This window comes from Ruditapes philippinarum, unplaced genomic scaffold, assembly GCF_026571515.1.
Source record: "Ruditapes philippinarum isolate M1 unplaced genomic scaffold, ASM2657151v2 ctg32_1_1_1_1, whole genome shotgun sequence".
NCBI classification, from domain to species: domain Eukaryota; kingdom Metazoa; phylum Mollusca; class Bivalvia; order Venerida; family Veneridae; genus Ruditapes; species Ruditapes philippinarum.
The window spans coordinates 542,479-560,252 of NW_026860502.1; the positions used below are offsets into that span (position 1 = coordinate 542,479).

At 32.5% G+C, this 17,774-nt stretch overlaps 2 protein-coding genes across 3 annotated transcripts in view; one reads left to right on the forward strand and one right to left on the reverse strand.

Moving 5' to 3' along the window:
• LOC132760336 (lipase maturation factor 2-like) overlaps positions 1-2,760 on the reverse strand; it is a 46,472-nt gene extending 43,712 nt beyond the window's left edge. The window contains exon 1 of the mRNA XM_060752301.1: positions 2,564-2,760. Within this exon, the coding sequence (XP_060608284.1) occupies positions 2,564-2,657 (94 nt within the window). The 5' untranslated portion in view covers positions 2,658-2,760. The remainder of the gene's footprint in view (positions 1-2,563) is intronic.
• A 100-nt stretch (positions 2,761-2,860) lies between these two features.
• LOC132760337 (general transcription factor IIH subunit 1-like) lies at positions 2,861-17,562 on the forward strand. 2 transcript variants are annotated; one of them, XM_060752303.1, is made up of 15 exons: positions 2,861-3,000; positions 3,958-4,133; positions 4,516-4,717; positions 7,796-7,892; positions 8,659-8,721; positions 9,273-9,366; positions 9,892-10,041; positions 10,600-10,679; positions 11,022-11,154; positions 11,861-11,961; positions 12,303-12,509; positions 14,533-14,623; positions 15,222-15,337; positions 16,528-16,620; positions 17,085-17,562. In XM_060752303.1, the coding sequence occupies exons 2-15, from the start codon at positions 3,980-3,982 to the stop codon at positions 17,169-17,171; spliced, it is 1,668 nt and encodes a 555-aa protein (XP_060608286.1). In that variant the 5' UTR covers positions 2,861-3,000; positions 3,958-3,979; the 3' UTR covers positions 17,172-17,562. The 2 variants fall into 2 exon arrangements, with proteins under 2 accessions (XP_060608286.1, XP_060608287.1); XM_060752304.1 differs by having other exon boundaries at positions 2,870-3,000; positions 3,976-4,133.
• The last annotated feature ends 212 nt before the right edge of the window (positions 17,563-17,774 follow it).

Here is a 17,774-nt window from a genome sequence, read left to right on the forward strand (position 1 = left end):
GGTCACTCATAAATTTTTTTGTCTATACAGCAGATTTATTCAGTCTAATATATAAAGATATATAAAATGGAGATTGAGCCTGAACGCTAGAAAGAAAAATTTGTTCTAGACAAAATATGACATTCTCTGTTTTTTGGTAATTCAACAGTAAAGTGTCAGTGTTTCTTCCAGCTCCAATTTTTCGAGGGTCATTTTTGACCCCCTGTATCAGATTTTAGGGGTCACTTGAAATTTTTGAGGGTCATGCCAAACCATATATTTTATTAGCCAAGAAGTACATAAAAGAACTGGAACCACTAATTTATCACAGACACTTGGGGTTTGGAGCTCAAAACGCCTTTAAAATCCAAATAAAATGCATATTTGTCAATCCCAGCACATGTACTGATCATATATATCAAAAAAACTTAATATAAGCCGTTTTGAAAAAAAAATCATATTTCAACATCTATAATAATACACTTGGGGTTTGGAGCTCAAAACGCCTTTAAAATCCAAATAAAATGCATATTTGTCAATCCCAGCACATGTACTGATCATATATATCAAAAAAACTTAATATAAGCCGTTTTGAAAAAAAATCATATTTCAACATCTATAATAATACACAAGATAAAAATGTTCGCCGGAAAAAATCCGCACCCCTACCGTCATAATCACCATGTATTTTAATCCATTTCCAATATTTTCACATAATCCTTTGGTCCATCGACACAGAAGATATAATTCTTCACGGTGATGGTCAATTTTAAACTTCAACGGTAATATAAACAACGCAACAGCCGAAATAAACATCAATATTATCGCTGTTTTTTTTCAACGACAAAATGTTTCGATAAATTCAATGGACCAGACGGCTATGAACGAAGCTATCCGATTATGTGGTTCCCAAACTTAAAAGCGCTGCGCATTTTGCACACGGCAAAGCTGGGGCCACATAATCGGATAGCTTCGTTCATAGCCGTCTGGTCCATTGAATTTATCGAAACATTTTGTCGTTGAAAAAAAAACGGCGATAATATTGATGTTTATTTCGGCTGTTGCGTTGTTAATATTACCGTTGAAGTTTAAAATTGACCATCATCGTGAAGAATTATATCTTATGTGATGGACCAAAGGATTATGTGAAAATATTGGAAATGGATTAAAATACATGGTGATTATGACGGTAGGGGTGCGGATTTTTTCCGGCGAACATTTTTATCTTGTGTTTTATTATAGTTGTTGAAATATGATTTTTTTTCAAAACGGCATATATTAAGATTTTTTGATATATATGATCAGTACATGTCCTGGGATTGACAAATATGCATTTTATTTGGATTTTAAAGGCGTTTTGAGCTCCAAACCCCAAGTGTCTGTGTAATTTATTAGCCTCTTTCCTATAATTCATTCAGCCATTGAAAAATAATAGATGAATAGAAAAGAAAATGTTGCATAAAAATAATTTGAAGAATCTCTATAAACAGAAGAAAAAAATTCTTTAATGAATGTAATTACCCCCAGTTAGCTACTGTAATTCATGCAGCTTAATATGTACTGACAACTTAAAATCTTAATCAGAAAGGCAGTTATTTACACAGTTGCATCATCCTTTCTATATTTGGTCGAATAGCTATGTCACTAGCAGGTAAAATGTGTAACAATTGAAAGAGAGTTGTGTAGTATATACAAGTTTGTTTTGAAAATTGGATAATTAATTGATAGAAAAGTGGACAATAAATGGATATAATTATATTGTCCTCTTGGATGCATGAAAGGGAATTTTTGTCTGATTAACTGACAATTAAATTGAAGGGTATTAAGTCTTAAAATCAAAGCAGTGCAATATTTGTATTTTAACAGTGTAAGAAATTAGGATTTGAATCGACTAGGCTGGTAGGACTACCAGATTGGAATATTCACTAGCCCAAAAGACATTTCACTAGCACAATTAATTTGTTCTAAACAGTTGCCTCTGAAAATACAGTAACCTGGTCGGGCTTGTTACTGTGAAAATTTGGTAGCCCGAAATTTAGTAGTCAGGGGCTATCGGACTACTGCTAACTTCGAACACTGTTTTAATTTGTTAAATAGTTTGCAACGGATTAAAATTGTCATTATTTGGGATTTGCTGTAAATTAATGGAGAATAAATAACTGCGTCACTGGAAACTCACAAATCTTATTGCGTCAAGGCAGTAAAAAATGCGTCAAAAACGCGCTCTGGAAGAAACACTGAAATGTTTGGGCTGGGCCGTTGTCTGCCATTGCTTATGCTGGAGTAAAAGTTCTGTCTTCATTGTATAAGGTGCATAAGATACATGTATTGTAAGCAAATAAACCACATGACATTTGGCTTTTGCGTTTATTTTACAAGCTTTTGTTGTCCTCTACTTTATGCTTAACATTTGATTTTCAACCTATTCAAAACAAATTTCCGCGCTACACCAGTGAATATAATTTCAAATGACCAAAAAATAACGATTTAAAATAACGGCATTAGTTATTAAATGTTTATTTCGGCAAGTTTGACAATAATCACATTTAAGGACGTCGCGAAAATGTATTACAATGAAACATACCAGGAATTTGTACATATAAGGAACAAAATGCAGCAAGGTAAATGACTGCCATAAAGAAGAGAAATAAATCTCTTGTACGGCTTATTCTTGTCATAATTGCGTTGTGTACGATTGAAACGCAAACCGAAAATATATTTTGCCAATTTTGGCTCTGTGTTCCGTGCAATTTACACGCTGGCACGATCACATTATTCGACAATAAATTTGAATAGAAAACAAATCTTTTAAAGTTTGATATATTAATATATTTCAATTTATTTATTTTGGTAAAATGTAGCGAATCAATATATTTCAATGGAACGTCTAAGGAAAATATATAGGACTATTTGTCAGATCCATAAAGTATAGCGACACCGTCGCTGAAAGTGCACGAAAATTGGATAAACTTAATTGTTTTGTATTTCTAGCAGTTCTATCACAATAAATCTAGAGTCAAGGTAAGAATCCATACCCTTTTTTAACCCGCCATTGAAATACCAGTCGTATTGAAACGAATATTCATGATATTTCTAAAATAGATGTCACTTATATTTACATATTTTTCGGATAGTTTTGTCCGAAATGTTTGAATTTAATTAATTTAAATTGTTTCACAAAATGTAATAGAAAATATGAAAAAAATCTTTCATCATGATTAAAATCTAAAACCTTATAATGAAACCTGAAAGTCTAACACTTTGTCATTGAGGCTAGTAACTTAGTAAGGCAAGTGTTACACTATTAGTTTCTAAGCATGCATGCACTGTTATGCTTCAGAATCTGATAATTACCAACAAAAGATCATTGAATATTTAAATGTCTCAGGTCAATATTGCCATACAATAACTTGACATTTGTATTGCTTACATGTTCATGATATGTTTTTGCTATTTTGACATTTGTGTTGCTGACTTGACATTATAACGGTAATAATCTAATATTAACATCCCTTTGCTGATTTGACATTTTTTACAAACAGAAACTAGACATTGTTGGCTTGACGTTTATGTTGCCTACTTGACATTGTTAACTAAGCATTGCTATTTTGAAAATTTGATAATTGTTTTCCTAATTTGTCATTTGTGTTGCTTACTTGACATTTTGTTGCTAACTTGATATTTTTAACTTTGCACTGCTAAATTGACATTTGTATTCAAATTTCAATTTCAACTCTGGCATTGCTATTTTGACATATGTGTTGCTAACTTGATATTTGTTTTGCTAACATGAATAGTTTTACTTTTGTTCTGCTAAATTCTAATTGTTTTATTGACATTGTTAACAGTGAAAGTAACTTGACTGTTGAATTGCTATTTTCACTTGAATTTTGCATAGCTAATTTTACTTTTTTTGCATAGCTTACTTCACTTTTGCATAGGTAACTTAACTTTTGCATAGCTAACTTGACATTTCAGGAATCATCTTTAATTCAGAGTGATGTCTAGGCAGTCGGAGGAAGTTTTGTTGATAGTGAACAGTGTGAAGAATAAGAAAGTGGATGGTGTATTGTATATGATGGGAGAAAGATTGGCATGGATGCAGCCCAGTAAAAACAGTTTCTCATACAGTCATGCTTATGCAGATATCAAATGTAAGTAAGGCCGGCCTTGTATAACCACTTCCACTGCATTATGAATATCTTGCCATTTCAATAACTTTTAGATAAAAAAATGAGTTTACATGTATTTCTGTGACACTGTTCAAGTTCTTTATCAAAAAAGTACATGTAATCCTAGGAATTGGAATTATTAACACTATATTATCATTAACATTAATATACATAAAGAAACATTTATGTAAAATTTGTGGTGAAATGTGTAATACTATGTTCTTGTCTTTTATCACATTGATGTGAACTTTTTTCAAGGATTTAATCAGAGCAAGTTTGTTTACATAAATTGCCAGAATAAGTGCTGATAATGTAATATTTTCCTATTTTTTTTAACTAATTTGATATTTTATATACCTAATAGCCCAAAAGATATCAGCAGACACTAAAGAGAGAGTACAGTTACAGCTTGTAATGCACGATGGAGGTGCAAACACATTCCAGTTTAACAATCCAGCTGGGAGAGCGGCACAGATGGCTGACCGGGAAAGTGTAAAAGAGCTTCTTCAACAGTTGTTACCAAAGTTCAGACGAAAATTAAGTAGTGAGTTAGAGGAAAAGAATAGGTATGTGATATGAAGTTTATTTCTTGTTTAGTACATATGTACATATACATTGTAAATGAATTTTATAATTTTTTAATAAAACTGAGATAAGTTCATGAAAATGGAAAGATAAGTAATTTATTTTGTAAATGATATAGTTATATAAAATATAGTTATATAAGATAGTTGATACATGTATATGTATATACATATACATTGTAACTGAATTTTATAATTTTTTAATAAAGCTGAGATAAGTTCATGAATATGAAAAGCGAAGTAATTTATTTTGTAAATGATAAAAGTTACATTAGACATCTTCTTTGTGGAGCTAAAATTTCCACTTTATTCTTAATTATTTATGACAAAGTTTGGTGATTAGTACTGTGTACAGTGTACATGCATATCTAAATTCATTACGTATTTAAACAATATTTAAAGTGTTACCAAAATAATTTTATAGGTATTTTTTCTTGCTAATTAAAAACAGTTGAGAAAAATATCAACCATGAATTAATTAATTTACCCCATCCCTACACCCCTGTCCCAGAATATATGCCTTTATATTCATGCCTCAAACACAATTTGAATGTATTCAAGATTAGTTTTTATAATTTGATTATCAAACTTTTTATTCCTTCAACTAGTGACACATTACAAAGTATTAAGATTCATTGCAAAAAAAGTCCATTTTTCATATTTTATGATGTATTTCTTTATTAATCAGGTTTTCCGAAGGAAAAAACTGGTTATTAGATTGAGGTATGTCGGCGGGCGGATGGACGAGCGGGCGAGCGTAAACAATTTCTTCTGTGCACAACTCCTCCTACATTTCTCAACGGATTTTGACCAAACTTTCACAGAACCTTTGTCATCAAGTGCCCTGGCGCATATTGTCGGGGTTTTGTGATTGGATAATATATGACCTAATTATGTCCCTTTGTTTTTTTTCCTTATATAGAATATATAGTGCACAATTTCTTCTGTGCACAACTCCTCCTACATTTCTCAACGGATTTTGACCAAACTTTCACAGAAGCTTTGTCATCAAGTGCCCTGGAGCATATTGTCTGGGTTATGTGAATGGATAAAATTTGACCTAATTATGGCCCTTTGTTTTTTTCCCTTATTAGCTCACCTGTCACTTTGTGACAAGGTGAGCTTTTGTGATCGCTTTTCGTCCGGCGTCCGTCCGTCCGGCGTCCGTCCGGCGTCCGTAAACTTTTACTTTAAATGACATCTCCTCATAAACCACTAAGCCAATTTCATCCAAACTTCACAGGAATGTTCCTTTGGTGGTCACCTTTGAAAATTGTTCAAAGAATTTAATTCCATGCAGAACTCTGGTTGCCATGGCAACCAAAAGAAAAAACTTTAAATATATTCTTCTAAAAAACCCAAAGAGCAAGAGCTTAGATATTTGGCATGAAACATCTTCTAGTGAGTGTCTACCAAGTTTGTTCAAATAAAAGCCCTGGGGTCAAAATTGGCCCCGCCCCAGGGGGTCATTGATTTTCCCTATATGTATTTAGTAAAACTTAAAAAATCTTCTTTTAAAGAACCTAAAGAGCTAGAGCTAAGATATTAAGCATGAAACATCTTCTTATGAGTGTCTACCAAGTTTGTTCAAATAAAAGCCCTGGGGTCAAAATTGGCCCCGGTCCAGGGGGTCATTGAATTTTCCTTTATGTATATAGTAAAAACTTAAAAATCTTCTTTTAAAGAACCCAAAGAGCTAGAGCTAAGATATTTAGCATGAAATATGTTCTAATGGATGTCTACAAAGTTTGTTTAAATAAGAGCCCTGGGGTCAAAATTGGCCCCGCCCCAGGGGGTCATTAATTTTTCCCTATATGAATATAGTAAAAATTTAGAAATCTTCTTTTAAAGAACCCAAAGAGCTAGAGCTACGATATTTAGCATGAAACATGTTCTAATGGATGTCTACCAAGTTTGTTCAAATAAGAGCCCTGGGGTCAAAATTGGCCCCGCCCCAGGGGACATTGATTTTCCTTATATGTGTATAGCAAAAACTTAAAAATCTTCTTCAAAAAAACCCGAATAGCTAGAGTGTAGATATTAAGCATGAAACATCTTCTAGTAAGTGTCTACAAAGATTGTTCAAATAAAAGCCCTGGGTCAAAACTGGCCCCGCCCCAGGGGTGTCATTGTTTTTAAATATATGTGTAAAGAAAAAACTTAAAAAATCTTCTTTTAAAAAACCCAACGAGCTAGACCTTAGATGTTTAGCATGAAACATCTTCTAATGGGTGTCTACCAAGTTTGTTCAAATAAAAGCCCTGGGGTTTAAACTGGCCCTGCTCCGGGGGGCCTATATACAGGTGAGCGACTTCAGGGCCATCATGGCCCTCTTGTATAGAATATATAGTCAACAATTCTGTGCGCAACTCCGCCTACATTTCTCAAAGGATTTTGACCAAACTTTCACAGAAGCTTTGTCATCAAGTGCCCTGAAGCATATTGTCTGGGTTTTGTGATTGTATAATATTTTAGCTTATTATGGCCCTTTGGTTTTTTTCCTTATATAGAATATATAGTGAACAATTTCTTCTGTCCGCAATTCCTCCTACATTTCTCAACGGATTTTGACCAAACTTTCACAGAAGCTGTGTTATCAAGTGCCCTGAGGCATATTGTCAGGGTTTTGTGATTGGATAATATTTGACCTAATTATGGCCCTTTGGTTTTTTTTCTTATATAGAATATAAAGTGAACAATTTCTTCTGTGCTCAACTCCTCCTACATTTCTCAACAGATTTTGACCAAACTTTCACAGAAGCTTTGTCATCAAGTGCCCTGGCGCATATTGTTGGGTTTTGTGATTGGATAATTTTTGACCTAATTATAGTCCTTTGTTTTATTTCCTTATACAGAATATATAGTGAACAATTTCTTCTTTGCGCAATTCCTCCTACATTATTCATGATTTACATTGCACATAGTTACATTGTTTGTTGCTTGTGTTTGTATTTCATCTACAACATATATATCTACAATGGTGATAATTGAAAACCTGGTTTCGTGGCATTGCCATGTTTCTAGTGTTTTATTATACATTATAAAAAAATTTATTTTCAGACTTCTTCAAGAAAATCCTGAGCTATTTCAGTTGTATAAAGACCTTGTAGTGAGTCAAGTTATAACAGCAGAGGAATTCTGGTCAACTCAGGGCCCTGTGAGTCATACTTCCTTTCTTTTCAAAAGTTTTCATATTTTATTATGTTCCCCTAAATATTTCATTGAAGGGTATATTTGTTAGATACTTTTTCCCTTTAGCCTTCTGTCACACTAACTGTCTGTGTTGGTACTTATTATGGACCTTTTATCAAGTTGTTTGTGTCAAGGTTATTAAGGCTAAAAATAGATTTCCCTTTAATGTACTTAAATAGATTAACTATTAAAATTGCATTTAGTATACACATAAGGCATGAAGCACAGTGTTAATGTGTTCTGACAGTTAAGAGTGAGTAAATAACTATGTACACACCATTCTCTGTGGATGAAAATAAATGGCCCTGTAAGATAAATATGTTAATAAAGGGTTGCCAAAGTGGATATTGTGGTTCGGTATTTTATGTGTAAGCCATAATTAGAATAAACATTCTTATGTCACTAATAATATAATATAAGTGGGAAGAGATATGTGTATACATCAGGGGAGCTGCAGAATTGCATTCCATATTTTTGTATGTGACATACCAAAAATTTACAGTACTGTGATAAAGCAAAGAGTGTGACGAAGATGAAATAAACCCAGAAATACAATGTACCAAATTTACTAGGTACTTTACTATCATATCATGTGCATTATTTTGTCATTCCAGCTGTAAAGATCATAAGGATAAAAGACTTTTGGTTACATAATGTGTAATGAATGTATTAGAATGGCATTATTGAATTAATTATATATGTCATTAAAACTTGATTTTGTTAATTTTTAGAAATATCAAAGTAAAGAAAAGATTGAACAAAAACAAACAACAGGTGTTTCTGCAGCATTTTTGGTAAGTAAATTATAACAATAAGGATATATAATCATAATATAATCTTTCCCCAATGAATCTGGTAGAATGGACTTCACCATTTTTGATTATGAAATTGTTGATTTGTTAGTCGGAGGGGTGTTCAATTCCACAATATAAGGGGATGAGGAGCTAATTGTTGTAGGCTCAGTCAGGCTGTAAAGAGTTGTATGCTGGCTTGGCTTACTGAGGAGTTGACAGTTACTACCACTGTAATTTTTAAGAGGTAAAGTTGATCTGTCAAGCTTAGGGCCTTTTATTGCCTATTGTGGTCACATATATTTTCATCACAAATTAATGGATCAGTAGGAAGTAGACATATAAACCAGGATATAAGGTAGTCTAAAAGCTTACTATGTGACTTAAAACCTGGCAGTAATGGCTTAAAAGCATGTGTGCAGTGGGCTTGTTATCACTGCATGACACCATAATCAGTTTTAATTGAGTGCCATTAATTACAGTTTATAGTAACAAGTTTGTTACACTATGTTAAGGTATTTTTTATTCTTAACAAAGTATTTTATATATTACAGGCTGATATAAAACCAGAGACAGATGGTTGCAATGGTTTGAAATATAATCTTACAGCAGACATCATAGAATCTATTTTTAGAACATATCCCATGGGTAAATATTACTAGTAGTAAATGATAATAAGTACTTTGTATTAACAATATCAATTCATTATACATGTACACTGTTTGATTCAAATGTTGATACGCTAAAGAAAGTCACTCAATATGCTGTCTACCCGTGAATATCAAATCATATCCAATGGTTCACTAGTCATTAATATACAGGAAAAGACTTCAAGATTGCTTCCAGTTTAATCCATTGTAAATATGTTCTTATGTGATGAATAAAATATGTTTAAACCAAAGATTGTATAATAAAACCCCAAGCTGCAAATCAAGGTATAGATAGCAAACAACCATTTATACACCGCCATATAACCTGTCACAAGTTTTATCACAAATTAATAATACAGGTACATGTACTGCACAGTCATTTCTTTAAATAAGATTGAAGATAACTTATAAAACATGTTGATGCAGTTTATATTCTTATATATGTCAAAATGATCCAATGAACATTGACATTTAATTTTGGAATGTGCAGTATTATACATGTAAAATACAATATTTATTACAGTTAAGAAGAAACATGCGGAGTATGTACCTCATGAGATGACAGAGAGTGAGTTCTGGACGCGATTCTTTCAGTCACATTATTTCCACAGAGACCGTATGGCTTTAGGTACCAAAGATCTCTTCTCCGACTGTGCCAAGAAAGACGAGGAAGGTTTGTTTTATAGTTCTGTTTTATCTTACAATATAAAATGTAGTCAATTTACACCTGATGAAGGGTAGGTATATCTTACCTGAAACCGGTAGTTATAAAAAATACATATATGTATATTAACCGACCTTGTGTTTTGTAGTGTTGGTCCCCTTTCCAAATCTTTAAATTTAATATAATTTAAAATGTAGTAAATTCCGCAGGCATGAATGATGTATATTACAGTTACAAAAGATATTAAACCTTATGGCTGTAAGCGGCAACATATTTTATCCATGCAACCAATGCAGACAAAAATCAGCTGGCACAACAGGTTCTGCTTTGGTCTGTATTCAGCCAGTACATATTTTGACATTTTTTCCTAAAAATGATAAAAAAAGTTTTGTCAATATTGAAATATGAAAGTCCATTTAAAATATTAAACAGTGTAAAGGTGAAAAACATTTAGTACCTAATGATATTTTTCAGCTAACTGATGTATTTAAAAGTGTTGGTAAACCTCTATAAAACAGTTCAATGTATTTTCTTTATCGGTATTTCATGAGTGTTTTTTTTTCCCAGAGATAAAGATTGAAGTTGAGAGAAAAAATACTGACCCTTTATTAGATCTCACATCCCATAAAGATGGCAATTTAGATGAGGTAAGTTAGTAAGTTGCTTGAACATATACATGTGCCATCAACATACTGCTGCTAAAGGAAGTAAAATTTCAGTATATGTTCATATTTTAATGCCCCTGAAAAAGTAGATCTTGAAAGCATATTGATTTTAGTCTGTCTGTCTTGATTTTTGTAGTTTTAAAACTTTAAACTTGACCATAGCATTGAAATACTGTCAACCTACAGCCGCCAAACTTCATTGGAACATCCCCTTTGAAAAGCTCTGTCAGCCATACCCACTTAGAGGTTGCAGGGTTAAATGTAAAGGGCATGGAATTCATTTGAACATAGCACTTGTTATTTTGATATATTTGTATATATCAGGGGTATGGTGGGACAGGTGATGATAAACGAGGAACAATAAATCCTGCTAACCTCACCATGATAAGAAGGTTTAACCATCACTCTACCATGGTGTTAAAAGCTTGTGAACAAGCTGGTAGCCAAGCTAACTCAGGTACCATTCACATTGTTTTATCATAAATTTGTAATGATAATGTTTATCTGTTTTGTTAGAAATATTTTGTTTTTATCTCTTGCATAATAAATTGTCTCATCAGAATGGAAAGGCAACTTGCATCTTGGATTTCTTGATTATCCGACCATTTGGGTTAAAATGAAATTTCATTTCATATTCTGCGAAACCTTAGCAACATTGTGGTTTATAAAAGTTACTTTTCCCAGACATAAACTAGTTGACTCCCAAGTAAGCATTTACTGGTTCATTTCCTACACTATTAAATTTGTGAATGAAAAACTACTTTAGTTAGATACATAAAATCACAAAGAAATAAACATGTAAGGAAATATTATAACCTTTTTGATCACTTGTTGCTTGTGTATTTAGAACATCTTCATTTCACCATTGTGGATTTGAACCCTGCCAGAGACTTTTAATTCTTTCATGCAAGGAAGCTATCCAGCTAGCTTACGGAAAGTCTGTGGTTCTACTCCAGTTGCCCACTCATGTCTGATATATTGCACAGTGTGTCCCTTAAAGTCTTACTTTATCGGTCAAGCTGGAAACTAGCTATATGACCTTGACAGGGTTGGTGTGACAAAAAAAAAAAAAAAAAAAAAAAATCTGTTGATTGGGACAGCAAAATAGAACTTCATTTACACATTTAAAATTAGAATGTATAATTATATGTTGTTAATTTTAGGAAATTCTAGTTTAACAAATGGTAATCACACAAATGGGACAGATTCAAGAGTTAATGGTGAAAGCAGTAAAGAACATAACCATGAACCACCAAAGAAAAGGGTATATATTTATAAGTTTGTTACTACCTCCTCCCAGCCAAACATTGCTGTAAATGATCAATTTTGAGTCATTGTGTTGGAAAACAATGGTTAAGCAGTTTTTAAATGCATAAAATGCCAGATGATATAACGTTCTTGTAATCTTTACCCTGAAAAATATATGTAATGGAATTTCCTTGCTTTAGATTTTGCCACTGTAAGTTTTCATGACTTTGATATCAATTTTGTTATCACAAATTCGTAAATATTGTGGATGCAATATAGGCTTCTCAATATTTCTGTTTCATTAAGAATTGAGAAAAAATCATTGTCAGTTGAGGAATATATTCTCTTCTTATATAGGCTAGAATACGTGAGAAACTTCACTTTGATGACCTTGAAGAGAAACAGAGCAAGAATAATGTGAACCTGCGTCTGTCACGGATGGAGCGTTACCTGCATGGGCCGACACCTGTGACCTCATCACGATACGCCTCAAGCGAGGATTTAATCTCAGCAACTAACACTGTATCAGCAGAGATAGATGTGTGGTATCCAGATCTCAGTCATGTAAGATCAGTACTTAAGGGAAACCTTTATATACTTTACTTTCTTAGGAATGAGTTCTTGTATTGATTTGCTTTCATCTGAAAAGTTTTATACCAGATGGAAAACAATTTTACTTATGCCAAAAGCAATAGATAAAAAGATGCTGCATTTTTTATGCTCCCCGAAAAATTTCGGGGGAGCATATAGTCGGCGCCTTGTCCGTCTGTCCGTCCGTCCGTTTTCTTGTCCGGAGCATAACTTGAAAACCCTTAGAGATAATTTGTTAAAACTTCATACAGTGGTAAGATGGCATTTGAGGGGAGTGCAGTTGTCAAACAACCATAACTTCTATTTTGCCCCGTTTTTTGGAATTATCTCCCCTTACAAAGAAAAAATCTTGTCCGGATTAACTCTAAACTATAGAGATAATCAACAGAAACTTTTGTAGGTTGAATAGATCTCAATGGGTAGATGTGCAGTGCATAAGAAAAACAATAATCTTTTTGTCCTAATGTTTGGAGTTATTTCCCTTCTGTTAATAAGGATTCAACACTTTGAACTTTGCCGGAACTAACTCTAAAACTTTATAAAGAGATATCAAGATGAAACCATTGCTAGGTAGATAGATCTCATTAAGCAGGGAAGTTGCAGTGCCAAAAGAACCGATAACTCTGTTAACCTCATTTTTGATTATCTCCCTATAGAAAAATCCTTGTCCGACGGGCATAACTCTAAAAACTATTAGAGATTTATCATCATGAAAACTTTGTACGTGAAGTAGATTCTCAATAGGTAGAATGTGCTGCATAAGAACAATTACTCTTTTGTCCTAATTTTGGAGTTATTGCCCCTTTGTTAATTTTAACACTGAACTTTGTCCGACATAACTCTAAAATATAGAGGATATCAAGATGAAACATTGTAGGTAGATAATCTCATTGAGTACGAAGTGCAGTGGCAAAAAAAAAACATAACTCTGTAATGCCTCATTTGGAATTATCTCCTCCTTTTTTAGGAAAAATCTTGTACTGGAGCAAGCTGTAAAAACTATAAGAGATATTACATGAAACTTTGTAGGTAGACTACCCTATTCTCAATGGGTAGATTGCAGTGCACAAGAATCATAACTTTGCCTGCCTAATTCTGGAAATATTGCCCTTTGTTTATTTTTACTATCTGAACATTAACTCGGAAACCCAGTTAAGAGAAATCAAACAAGAAACTTTTGTTTAAGTTGATAGATGTGCAGTGCAAAGAACAGTAACTCTGCCTTTCCTAATTTTGGAATTATTGCACTTTGAACTTTTTCCAGGAACATAACTCTGAAACTACAAGAGGTATACTTTCCTGTGTCCAAAACCTATTCGGGGAGCATCACCCGGCTCAAACCGGGCTCTTGTTTTATTTGATCCTGTGTCAACTTAAGCTAGACTGCTGCATTATAACCTTAATATTATACGTATCGATTGCAAACAGGATGTAATAGGTAAACGATTTTGACTGGATGAAATTTGTGTAAATCTTAACAGTCATATAATAGCTTGTTAATTTACCTGTCCGTTATATTAGAATTTGAATAATTACCTTATGAAGACTTGCTTTCATGTGTGCCCTCCTAGCTCAGTAGGGAGAGCATCAAATTAGTAATCCAGTGGTTGTTAGTTTGATCCTTAGGTGATGCATAATTTCTTCATGACAATTTATCCTGGAGATTTAGTCTAATGGTCTTTTGTCTCTCAGAATTGAAATCATGTTGGTTTAGTTATCGGACACTTGTGTAGAATTTGGTAATTACTAGTTACTTATCTAGGAAAGTTGGCAAGGTGAAACAACCACAGAGATGACAAAAACATGTGTTAAAATCGGTGTAGAAACCAGGCCGAAAAAACAAAACAAAAATGAAAATTCTCTTCATTAATGTTAAACACTCTTGTTTAGCTTTTCACTAGCTGTATCGGAAATGGTTTTTGCTACAATTATTAAAGATTGTGTAACAAATATTTACATAATTAATTCAGTAAATGAAATGAATATACATTTTCAGGTAATGCATGGTACTACAGCAGTCAGTATTTTAGGAGAGTTGTCACCAGGTGGCGCTTTAATGCAGGGAACTACTCAACAACAGTTAAATCGTACGTTTGTTTATATGTCACTCTTTTAATCATTTTATCTTTTATGAAATTTGATCTGTTATATGGAATAGCTGATGTACTGATTTTAGTTCAAATCCTTGTGTCTTCAGGGATTTATGTGTAGTAGCCATTTGCTAGCTTATATGAGCTAATCCTTACGAAAAGTGTTCATTAATTTTGAAGGAAATGGTAAGACATTGATTGAATCAACTGGTTCGTTTTATTCCAGTATTACTGGTTAATAAATAGATGAAGCAAGTTTGTTTAAACTTTATCTGATACTCTTAATATTATGTATTTAGGCATTAAACTAGTAGTATCTAATTTGTAGTCTTGTAGTGTTAACACCTGGAAATAAATTTATTCTTATAGGTAAAATTCTTTTGCATGTACATTTGTATATAAGAATGCTTACTTTTTAGCATATTAATAATAGGACAGTGGCCCTATCTGGACTTTAAACTGAAATGAGACAAAGGGAAGTTTTTAATGAATGTGCATGTATGTATGAAATTGATGCTTTATAATAATAATTTTACTTCTTTTGATCTACATTCTGTGATATAGATATATAATAATGAGACAATCCTACTTTCAGAAATGGTACCTGAAGATATGCAAAATGAATTAAAACAGAATTACAATGCATTATGTGAACTTCTGCGGCATTTCTGGTCATGTTTTCCTGTCTCATCCAAATTTTTAGAAGAAAAGGTAAGAATTTCACTTATTGATTTTTATTCTAACGAATCTATCTATCTATCTATAGTCTATGTTTAATGAGGGTCCATCTGCCCGCAAGGGCACAAAATGCAGCTTTCGCTGTCGATTACGGACCCCGGACATGTCACCAGTCATGCCCTTAAAGAGTTAATTTTGAAGCACAAAAGTGGTGATAATTTACCTCCATGCAATTTCCACGGAGTATTAGCCAAAGAAATTAATTTTTAGCCGAAAGTAGGTCACTGTACGGCAGTCAATGAGAACCTAAATGTACAGTAACCTGTGACAATATGAAAGGTTAGCCCTGACAAGGGCTGTTTGTGTCCGAGGGGAAGTGAGAAGTTATTCTAACGAATATAATAAATGACCTTTTTATAAAGAGGTCATTTAGCCAGCCAGTGTCATGACCTCAGTTACACTTGTGTAAAATCTTTGTTAAATCAATAATTTGAGACGTAATCAGTTTAAATTTTTGAAACTTGGTTAGGCCATTTTCCACAGTCAGTAGATGATCCCTATTGGTTTTGAAGTCCTTGGTCAAGGTCACTGTGAAATAAGTGTAAATTTCTTGTTTAATAAAAAAACTGGAGAATAGCATAGTTTTTTGTTTAATTTTGTTGGGACATTTGATGACTGATATGTCTCATTATCTTATCAGTCTTTTAGATCCTAAAAAAATCAACAACAACAACAACAGAAAAAAAAACCGAAGAATATGTATAAAAAGTTTCATCAACAGAGACTAACTACTATGACAATATGTATAACAAGTTTACATTTCAACTAAATTTATGTAACTATGATGGTTTTGTAGAATTTGATATCAGCTTTGAAAATTTATACAAATGTTAGCATCTTTAGATGACCTCAGAGCTACAGCTACACAGCAGTAAATAATTTGAAAAGTGATTAGTAAATGGTTCAGTTAAGCAAGAACATCTTTCAGTAAAGTGACTTGAGTTATGCCATGTTTGAAAAAAGAATTTTAATTGATAAATCGGTTGAGTTTTGTTAAAAGTTTTTTATTTTGTGTGTGGCATAATTTTACTAAATATCTGAAGTAACGTATACAAAGCTATGAGCACAATATATTTCATTATTTAAAAGAAAAACAAAACAACAACAACAACAATACTTTTTCATATTTGTAATATTTTTTCTTGTTCTTTTACTATTTGCAGGTTGTTAAAATGAAATCTACATTAGAAAGATTTAACATGTCAAAGTTAAATCCTCTCAAAGATAAACTACAAGCCAACCATTATAGTATGGATGTAAGTAAACTTTCTCTTAAAGGCACATTAAGCCTCTGGAATAAATATGACTTTTGTTAGAATGTGCAAATTTGTGTTTTTAACTGTTTTAATAAATGATTTAGAATTTTGAAAGTTAAATAATTTTTCTAAAAAGTAGCTAAATGTAAACAAAGAGGTATTTTGATTTCCATACCAAATACTAGGACACTATACCTGCAAAAAAAGTGGACACCATGATATTTTAGGCAGGCAATTTTATATCTCCGTAACCTTTTAGCATATTCTTCTATAACATAAGACAGGCCCTTTCCTTTTGTCACCATTAAAGGTCACTGGTCAAGACTCATTAAAGTTGTATTGATTTTTTGCTGAATTATACAGTCAGGACTCATGACAACGACACTGTTGGTTCCCAAATGATATAAAATTGATATTTTTGCATTTCTGTTTTGCTTACTTTACCAATGTGAATATATTTTCAGTTGACTGGACATATGCAGGACCTTCTTAACACAGCCTACACTAAGTTTGAGACGTGGCAATCTAAAAGATCATTGAAGAAATCCTGAAGTTTACTTCTGTTATAGAACTATGATTTACAGTTGGGATACGTATTTGTGTTTTATTTTAATGGTATTCCTTTATATAACAAGGAGATGTGTAGTGTGTGTAGCATGTTGGGATATAAAAACAATTCATAGAGCAATAACAAAGAACAGTGTCATAGGGTGTAAATCAAAGTGGGCTTTCTTGACCAATTATGGTGATTTAATATTTTTGCATGTATTGAAATATTATGAATTAACTAAAGATTGAACAACAAATATAAGGATATGATTTCAGTAAAGAGAAATGTGACAAATGTGATTATTAAATTCTAATCCAGCTCATGGATATTTAGCTTTCAGTGATTTAATCAATGAAAAGACTGTTATATTTTAATGTTATAAACTTCTCTTTTCAGTTTCTTTTTTTTAATACTATTATGTAAACAAATGGAGGTACAGAATAGAGAAAATATATTATACAATTAATTGAATAAGAAACATAAATTGTTCTGTTCTTTTTTCTAAAATTGATGATGAAACATTGCATACTTCTTGCATATGATATAAGATACTGGTGTGTGCTTCAAAAGTTGACCAGATCAAATTATATCTATTAAAAACTTA